Source organism: Dipodomys merriami, unplaced genomic scaffold, assembly GCF_024711535.1.
Source record: "Dipodomys merriami isolate MVZ:Mamm:240054 unplaced genomic scaffold, mDipMer1.0.p SCAF_10, whole genome shotgun sequence".
In the NCBI taxonomy this organism is placed as follows: domain Eukaryota; kingdom Metazoa; phylum Chordata; class Mammalia; order Rodentia; family Heteromyidae; genus Dipodomys; species Dipodomys merriami.
In genome coordinates this window covers 19578505-19588752 of record NW_027202271.1, presented here as the reverse complement: position 1 = coordinate 19588752, position 10248 = coordinate 19578505, and the positions used below count along the sequence as shown (strand labels likewise).

The following is a 10248-nucleotide window of genomic DNA, read 5'->3' as shown; positions in this document are numbered from 1 at the left end:
CACCTGTAATCTTAGCTACTCAGGAGGCTGAGATCAGAGGATCGAGGTTCAAAGCCAGCCTGGGCAGGAAAGTCCGTGAAACTCTTATCTCCAATAAACCACCAGAAAACTGGAAGTGGCACTGTAGCTCAAGTGGTAGAGCGCCCACCTTGAGCTGAAGAGCTGACGGACAGCACGCAGGCCCAGAGTTCAAGCCCTACAACCACCAAAAAAAAAAAAAAAAAAGAAGAAGAAGCCCTTTTTCTCATCTTCATCTTCCTCATGATTGATAACTGTTACACTTTGAATGTACAAACAAAACCAATGTGAATTTGTATTGAAATTATTTGTTATCATTTCTCTAGATCCATTCTCTGATTTCATGCATTGTCAATAAAGAAAGAAAATCCTACTTTTCCCTCTGCAGTATAATATTGTTGTAATTTTTGTTCAATATTTTTACTGATCAAGTCTTACACATCACTACTAATAAGTTATAGAGTAATATGGAGTAATGCTTATAACATAACTATCATGAATTTGATAAATTAAGTTTTGTAATTCTCTTACAATCATGCAATCAAATGCTCATCTTAACAATTGAGATATAACCAAAAATTTTAATGCAATTAAAATTTGAAATGTAAATTCCAAATGTAATTTTGTTTTTATAACTAATTATCATTTTTTTGAGATGAAGTTGCCGTGATATAGTCTCATGGTTACTGGTAACAAAGGTTTAATAGCAAAACTCTAGCTGTCTTTCTACCTTTGATTATATATGAGGTAGTTTTGATCAGACCACCTTCTTTATGCTCAGATAGAATTTAGTAGCTGAAGGATAATATATACTATAGAGTAGACTATTATGCAGGTTTGAAAATATACTCATCAAGAAATAAAATCTAGTTTTTATAGACAAGTTTTTATATCTTATATGTTTTTATTGTAAAAATACTGTACAGAGGGGTTACAGTTACATGAGTAAGGTAATGAGTACATTTCCTATCAAACATTGTTACCGCCTCCTTTGATTTTTCCCCTACTGTCCTTTTCCTCCCACCTCCACAACTACACTCTTCCCCTCTCCCCCCTCCCACTTAAATTGTGAAAATGATTAAGATTTTAGGACTGGTGAATTTTTTTAACATATATTTTTTAATTATAAAGATACTGTACAAAGGGGTTACAATTACATGAGTAAGGTAATGAGTACATTTCCTATGAGCATTGTTACCCCTCTTTGTTTTTCCACTACCATCCCTTCTCTCCTCACCTCCCCAATATCTCCCCCCACCAAGCTGTAAAGTTCATTTTCAACATAGTGTCTTGTACATCTCATTGTTACAATGTGTCAACCTGTATGCTTATTTTGGCTTTTTTTTATTTCCCTTGCCTTCCCCAAATTAGAAAAAGGCACCGACATCAAATACAGTGAAAACAGGGGTTAATACCATGGGGGAATAACATACAACAGAAACAAAAAAAAATCACACAGCACATTATAAGTACATTAAAAACAACAGCAAGAAAGATAAAACCTCTTGTGTCCCTATCTTGGGGTTCATTTTGCATAGCATCATCTTATATGGTCAAATGTACATGCTTTTGACCTTTTCTACTTGTCTGGTAAGATTATCCTAGACATTTACTAGTTTTGCAAATAAGGGAAACCATGGGACCTATGTTTCTTTGGACCTGGCTTACTTTACTTAATACAATTTTTTCCAAGTCTTTCCATTTCCTAACAAATGGGGTGGTGTCATTCTTTCTGATGGAGGCATAGAATTCCATTGTATATATATACCACATTTTCTTGATTCAGTCATCTACTGAGGGGCATCTGGGTTAGTTCCATACCTTAGCTATGGTGAATAAACATAGTTGTACGGGTAACTTTAGTATGGCTTTGTGATGGTTTGGGTAAATGCCCCAAAGTGGGATTTCTGGGTCATAGGGGAGCTCTATGTGTTAGGAATGGTGAATTTTTGTTTTCTTTGAAAAAAAAATGATGGTTAATAATTAGCTCTCTGGCTACTTTATGACCTGGTAATCCCACTTCTGGGTATTTACCCAAAGGATCACAAACAAAGCCATACTAAAGCTACTAGCACAATGATGTTTATTGCAGCATTATTTACCATAGCTAAGATATGGAACCAACCCAGATGCCCCTCAGTAGATGAATGGATCAAGAAAATGTGGTATATATACACAACAGAATTTTCTATGCTTCCATCTGAAAGAATGGCATGCCTCATTTTTAAGGAAAAAAATCATCTTAAGTGAAGTAATCCAGACTCAAAGAAATGTAGATTCCACGGTTTCTCTCATTTGTAATAATTAGTATGTGTGTAGGATAGTCCTAGCAGATGAGCAGAATCGCTCAATAGCTATGTACATCTGACTATATAAGATGGTGCTAATTTAAATGATTTGTTTTTTCCCTTCCCCTCTACAAATTATGCCAACATCGTTTAAATAGGGATACAGGTGGACCCATTGCAATAATGAGATGCACTAATCGTTATGTCGAAAAATGAACATTACAACTTTGGCAGGGGGGGGCGGGAGAGAAGGCATAGATGGGAAGGGGAAACAAAAGAGGAGGCAACAATACTTGATAAGAAATGCACTCATTATCTTGCCTATGTAATTGTAACCCCTCTGTACTTTATTTTCACAAAAAAAAAAGATGGTGCTAAGTCCAAGATATGGAAACAAGACGGTTTTCTTTGTTATTTTTTTGTTTGTTTGTTTTTTTTTGTTTTTTTTAATTTAATTTAATTTTATTTGTGAACATACTGTACAGAGGAGTTACAATTACGTGGGCAGGATAATGCGTACATTTCTTACCAAGCATTGCAGCCTCCTCCTTTGTTTACCCTTCACATCCCTTCCCAGCCTCCCCCCTCCCCCCCAATCCCAATCCTTCTCCTCCCCCCCCCCCGACGTTGTAAAGGTAGTTTTGGACATGACAACTTGTACTTCTCATTGTTGCAACAGGTTCACCTGTATCCTTAAACAACTGGTTTTTCCCCATCTCCTCCACAAGTTATACTGACATCAAATATAGTGAAAAGCAGGGGTTGTAATGTGGGGGAGGGATATACAAAGCAACAAAGAGATAATCTTATAAATGTGTTAGAAACACATGCATGAAAGAAAAAAACATTAAAATACACATCTAAGGGTTCATTTTCCTGACATCACATTATCTGACCTTTTCTGCTTGACTCATACATATACTAGATATTACAAATAAGGGAAACCATGGGACCTATGTTTCTTTGGGCCTGGCTTACTTCACTTACTATAATTTTTTCCAAGTTTTCCCATTTCCTAACAAATGGGGCAATGTCATTCTTTCTGATGGAGGCATAGAATTCCATTGTGTATATATACCACATTTTCTTGATCCATTCATCTACTGAGGGGCATCTGGGTTGGTTCCATATCTTAGCTATGGTAAATAATGCTGCAATACACATAGTTGTGCTGGTAGCTTTAGTGTGGTCTTGTTTGTAAACATTTGGGTAAATGCCCAAAAGTGGGATTGCTGGGTCATAGGGGAATTCTATGTGAAGTCTTTTGAGGAACCTCCATACTGCTTTCCAAAGTGGTTGAACAAGTTTACATTCCCACCAACAATGAAGTAAGGTTCCTTTCTGTCCACATCCCCTCCAGCATCTGTTGTTGTTAGAGTTCTTGATTTTTGCTGTTCTAACTGGAGTGAGGTGATATCTCAATGTTGTTTTGATTTGCATTTCTTTTATGTCTAGGGATGTTGAACATTTCTTCATGTGTCTATTGGCCATCCTTCTTTCTTCTTCAGAGAAGTTTCTCTTTAAGTCTTTCAGCATTATACTCTATGGTGAAAAACTAAAGCCATTTCCTCTTAACTCAGGAACAAGACAAGGATGCCCACTCTCTCCACTTCTCTTCAATCTAGTATTAGAATGCCTAGATACAGCAATAAGACAAGATACAGACATAAAGGGGATCCAAATAGGGAAAGAAGAAATAAAACTCTCCCTTTTTGCAGATGACATGATCTTGTATTTAAAGAATCCCATAGACTCCACTCCCAAATTACTCAAGCTGATTCAAAACTTTGGCAAAGTAGCAGGTTATAAAATTAACCCCCCCAAATCAATGGCTTTTCTGTATGCCAACAATGAGAAAAGTGTGGCTGAAATTAGGAAAGCAACTCCATTTGTAATAGCCCCACAAAAAATAAAATACCTAGGAATTAACTTAACTAAAGAAGTGAAGGACCTCTATGATGAAAACTTTAAAATCTTAAAAAAGGAAATCAATACAGAACTTAAAAAATGGCAAAACCTCCCATGCTCCTGGATTGGAAAGATTAACATCTTTGTTATTTTTTAAATGTACTATGTGATTTTTTTTCTTTTGTGGTTCCCTCCCCCCAAGGTTTATCCCCTGTTTTTAGTGTATTTGATTTTGGTACCACAGGTATTGTATATACATTTATTTGAATTAGGGCAGGGAAGGGAAACAACAAAATGGTGAGAAAAAGGACAAAGGTGAACCAATGCAACAGCAATACTCACAAGACAACATGTTGGAAATGAACTTTACGGGGGGCGGCATTGGTGGGGAGGGAAAGTGGGAGAAAAACGAGGAAGAGAGTAATAAGTTCAACAAGAAATGTACTCACTACCTTGCATATGTAACTGTAACCTCTCTGTACATCACTTAGACAATAAAATAAAATAAAAAACTAGCTTTCTCTCTGTATACACACAAACACACACATATCAACCATGATCAATCACACATGAAATATAAGATTTTACTCAATTCTTAGCTATAAAATTAATATAAAAACAAAAACTTCCAGATACAACCATGATGGAAAGTGTCATGGCCTAGAAGAAAACTTGATCCATAAAGAAAAATACTGCCAAAATAAAATAAGCTGTATTAGGAAACTTTAGTCTTCAAACCCTTTTTAAAATTAGAGATATCAATAGTATGAAGTAAGAAGTTTCATATATTTCCATACATGCATGAAATGCACTTTGATTATGTTCATCCCCTCTATTATTCAGCTCTTTGATTGTAAAGACAAGTCACAGGGTGAAAAAGTATTAGAAAATTACATATCTCATAAAAGACATCTCTAGAATGTATAAAGAATTTTTAAAAAGTAATAGACATAGACATAAAATAGACATAAAAATAGACATAGGCTCTTATTAATGTATAAAACTTACCAAGGAAAATGTAGCTGTGAACAACAGGCATTACAGAAATTATCAATATTATTAATCATGGGAGATGTGAAATTATAATGAGATTCAAGTATAACTCATGATACCAGTTTAAAAATTGTTATGGAAATATTGTTAAGTATGTACAGTCATTGAACTATATGGGAATGTAGAGATAATGAGAATATAAAATGATCACCATTAGAAACAAGTTTTGCATTTAAAAAAGCTAAACATACCTTTCACAAAAAAAAGCCATGCATGCCTGGGTATTTCATCCAGAAAAACCTGAAAGCCAATGTGTCCATAACACCCTGTAGTCATATTCATAGCAGCTCTAGATACAATCATCAAGAGGAAATACAACTTTAATGACTACAAATTGATAAATTCATAAGTGAGTGTTGGTGGCAATAGAATAGAATATATGACAGACAATAACTAACTAATTCATGAAAACTAATCCATAAAGAGAATAGTACTGATGATTCAACCATCAACCTGAATGGAAAAAACCTACTTCAAAAAGAATAGTTCATGTATATTCCATTCAGATGATAGTCTAGAAATTAACATTAGCTATAGGAACATAAAACACGTGAATCATTCCAGAGGATGAGGAGAGAGATGGCAAGCAAGGATTTTAATGTTGTAGTAGGAAACTTTGGTAATGAGGGCTCTGAGGGCTCTGTTTCCTATTGAATAACATTCAAGATATAGATTAATAACCAAATATCAACTATTTTTGAATAGTCAATATTTATATATTTTTTTGGTAAAGACAATGATCAGTAATCAATGAAACTATAAATATTTCATTTCCAGGATAACATTTATTTTCCAATGTCTGTAAATGTAGAGTTCTCAGATTTCCATTTGTTGAACCCATGAATGAATGAATGAACAAATGAGAATAAGTTTATTCTCAGAGTCTAAGTCTTGCTAAATGAAAATAATTTGTTAAGAAGAACTTGGAGTTGGTCTTGTTCTCCACAGGACATTATATATCTGTAGTTTACAGGTGTTTGAACTCTTCATAGCAGGTTTGCTATGTTTATAGGTCTTTATTCTAATTCTTTACTCCATCAGACTCTCCACTGTGCCTCGTGAAATCATGCTCACTCACAGGGTAGCAAGGGGTTCTGAGAGAATGTGCATGGATTTCTTGGACTTAAGCCTTCTTATTGGCCAAAATCTGGAAAAGTCTTATCTAATGGGGGCCAACTGAACAATACACACAGCTGTTGGGAACAGGCTCCCAACACTGGGGTCACTCTTGAGCAGAACCATTGATTGAAGCAGTGATTTGTAACTTCTTTTAAAAAAAATATTGTCAAGGTGATGTACAGAGGGGTTAGAGTTACATAAGTAAAGTAGTGATTACATTTCTTGTCTAAGTTGTTACCCCTTTAGTTTAAATTATTTTCAAAGCATTTGCCTTAAATGGAATGTTGCCAGAATAACGTACCACTTTCCTGTTTATTTTCTGATAGAGGCAGGGAAGCTGGGAGGTTGGTCCTCAGAATCTTATTTTTAGAGACCTAATTTATTTGTAACTGAGATGACTGAAAAACTTAGAAAAGGTAAAAGGAAGGGAAGGATTATGTTAGAGAGATCTTTGTGATCAAGCTGGTGACCCAGGTGACATTCTTAATAGCTTTTCATTAAGCATTTGACAACTACCGACTTTACTGCTGAAAGTATCAGAAATCATTTTGTTAGAAATTACCAAAACACACTGCTAGTTCTTTCTAATCTTTTCTGTACCTACTTAGCAGAGATCACTCCACTGGCAATCTTGAAAAGTAGTTTCTGCACCATTCTGCCAGCAATATTAAGACTTTGTTCATCACAGCTTTTCCAAACAAGATTGAGGATTGGACCAAGTAGATAGTGAATTGATTTTCAGGTGATCTGGGCCTTACAGGGAAGCATCAGGTAGCAAAATTTCTTCCTGCATTGTTACCCTCCCTCTTTTCTCTTGGGCTAATTCCTAAAGTTTCTCTGCCTAAAGAATATAAATTAACTTACTTATTGTTCCTAACATATTTATAAGATGATTTCTTTGTTGCTTTGTATGTCCCTCCCCCCATGGTATAACCCCTGTTTTCATTGTATTTGATGTGGGTATAATTTGTGGAGAGGAAGGGATAAAACAAATTGTTTAAATAGGGATACAGGTGGAGCCCTTGCAACAATGAGATGTACAGACGTTATGTCAAAAAGAAAAAACGAACTTTACAACTTTGGTCTGGGAGAGAGGGGAGGGGAGATGGGAAGGGATGGGGAGGGGAAACACAGGAGGAGGCAACAATGCTTGATAAGAAATGTACTCAGTATCTTGCTCATGTAGTTGTAATTACTCTGTACAGTATTTTCACAATAAAAAAACAGAATATAAACTGAGGGGTGGAATTCCCAAGACATAGGGAACAAACTCATCCTACTACTTGTTTGGCACACAACAAACAAAATATGTGGTGGAGGAATAGAGGCTTTCATTGATTGACATTTTAAGATATGGTATTATTTTTACACAAATCAACGGAAATCACAAAGTCTGTTGAAGAAATTTTTTGCAGAATGACAATACCAAAGAATTTTAATGAACCTCAAACAAACAAACAAACAAATAAGAAAATTCCCCAAAACAACAGTAACACTGATAAGTCAAGTTAACAAAGAAACCAATCATGAATGAAGGCAATAATACAGTGGAAGAACTCACATTGTTATATTGAGGAAATCAACCACACAATGCTCACCCTGTATGGTTTCTTTCTTACAAAATACCAGATAATTTGAGACAAATTTAGAGTGATTAAAAGAATATAGGTGGATACTGTGATTCAGGGCAGAAGTAGGTAGTAGTGGTGGTAGGCAGTGACTGTAAAGAGGCCAAAGGAACAATTCACTAAGATATTCTCCATGGTCACAAATATGTGTATATTTTAACAACCCATTTATTTTGAGGAAATGCATACTCTGTGTATAGTATATGACAAATTAACTAGGTTAAAAGTGAAACAAGCAGAATGGATTATAATTTTTAACTTGTATTAAATACTTAAAGACTTAGACCAAGGTATTAATGAATTATAAGATTTTTGAAGTATCAGTAGTACTTTAGAATTCAAATTGTTTAAAGAAATGGATATCACTAGAACTAAAGGCTCTATTTCAATCTTTTAAAGAAATGGATATCACTAGAACTAAAGGCTCTATTTCAATCTTTAAAAAAAATCAAATTCCACTAATTGGATTTAAAATATAACTTAGAGTCAAATTTTATGGCCCTACAAGGCAAACATTTCAAACAGTTCTTTGCACAAGCCATAGCACCCTAGAATACTTAACTTCTCCATTCATTTTTCAAGGAGCTTCAGAAGTGATGCTTTCATTTGATCACACTCAGATTTTTCTACTTCAATCCTATCACCACCTCAATTTCATGATATAATAATATAATGATATAATATAATGCCATGTTTTCTCTGTGACAATTTTCACAAGGCACAATACCTCTGAGCAAATCTAAGCTGCTGGGCAATGAACTCACTTCCAAATAAGTAAGTAAATTAAGTGAATTAGCAAGGGGTTCTTGTATCATCTACTCACACATCAGCATCTTATTTATGGAAGAGAGATTTGTAAGTGAAGAGAGATTTTAACATTCTTAACAAAAACAAATGATTTGTTCCTAAGGATTAGGAAAACATAATGAGAAAGAAGAGCCTGGAGCATTTCAATGAAGCTGCTATGATTAAGAATTCTGGAGGGAAGTGGCATAGGTCCATAGATTAGAAATAATGTAATTGAAGATGTATTCGTTTCTTTTCATTCACATTGCAATAGCTTGATATTGATATCTAAATTTTGCCTCTTTATTTTAAAGAAACAAAACCTAACCTTTGAAACATATGCTTGAAAGCTTCTTTTACTTGCTGGTTCCTTAGGCTGTAGATGAAAGGGTTTAGTAAAGGGGCCACAGAGGTATAGAGCAGAGCTACGCCCTTATTGAAGGTAACCATATCCTTTTCTGGTTGTGTATACATAAAGATACAACTTCCATAAGTAATAGAGACAACAACCATATGTGAGAAACAAGTGGAAAAAGCCTTTGTTCTTTGATGAACTGAAGGAAATTTTAGGACGGTTTTGATGATGAAGGTGTAGGAAAGGACCACTAAAAACAGTGTGATGACAAGCGTCATCACAGATAAGACAAAAGCCAACATTTCTATGAAATGTGTATCTGTGCAAGAGATCTGCAGGACAGGGGAAGTGTCACAGAGGAAGTGGTCAATCTTTCTGTTTGCACAGAAATCCAGCTGGAGTCCTAAGAGCAAAGGGGGAAAGATGGTTAAGAATCCAATCACCCAGGAGCTGAGCACCAGCTGGTGGCACACCTTGCTGTTCATGATGACTGGGTAATGCAGGGGTTTGCAGATGGCCACATAGCGGTCATAGGACATGACTGCCAGGAGGTAAAACTCTGTAACTCCTAGTAGGAAAAAAAAGAAGAGTTGAGTTGCACAGCCGTTGTAGGAGATTGTTTTGTCTCCTGTGAGAATGCTGGTCAAAAAGCGTGGGATGCCGACGGTGGTGAATGAAATTTCTAAGAAGGAGAAATTTCGAAGGAAGAAGTACATGGGAGTCTTGAGGCGGGGGTCCAGCAGTGTGAGCAGGATGATGACAAAGTTCCCCATCAGGCTCAGGATGTAGTTGACAAAGAGAAACAGGAAAACCACGATTTGTAGCTGAGGGTCATCTGTCAGTCCCAGCAAGATGAACACTATCTCCTCTGATTTGTTCTTCATTTCTCTCTTGTTCAATCATATCCACAAAAAGCAAATTCTAGTATTACCTGTAAAAAAAAAGATATCTCTTCCCCTTGAGTTATACCGAGTATCAGACACTTACCGAGCTCAATTTTGATGAGACAAATGTTACAAAGTAAATAGCCCTATCAAAACATTGATATTGAAATATCAACCAAAAAAGGAACTTAAGAAATAGCAATAATCTT

The 10248-nt window shown here is 35.5% G+C and overlaps 1 protein-coding gene across 1 annotated transcript; it reads right to left on the bottom strand.

The window, feature by feature from the left end:
- Window positions 1-9103: 9103 nt before the first annotated feature.
- Window positions 9104-10048, bottom strand: LOC138837392 (olfactory receptor 6C6-like). The gene has a single exon (XM_070036148.1). It carries the CDS (start codon window positions 10037-10039, stop codon window positions 9104-9106), a length of 936 nt encoding a protein of 311 aa, XP_069892249.1. The 5' UTR covers window positions 10040-10048.
- Window positions 10049-10248: the final 200 nt, after the last annotated feature.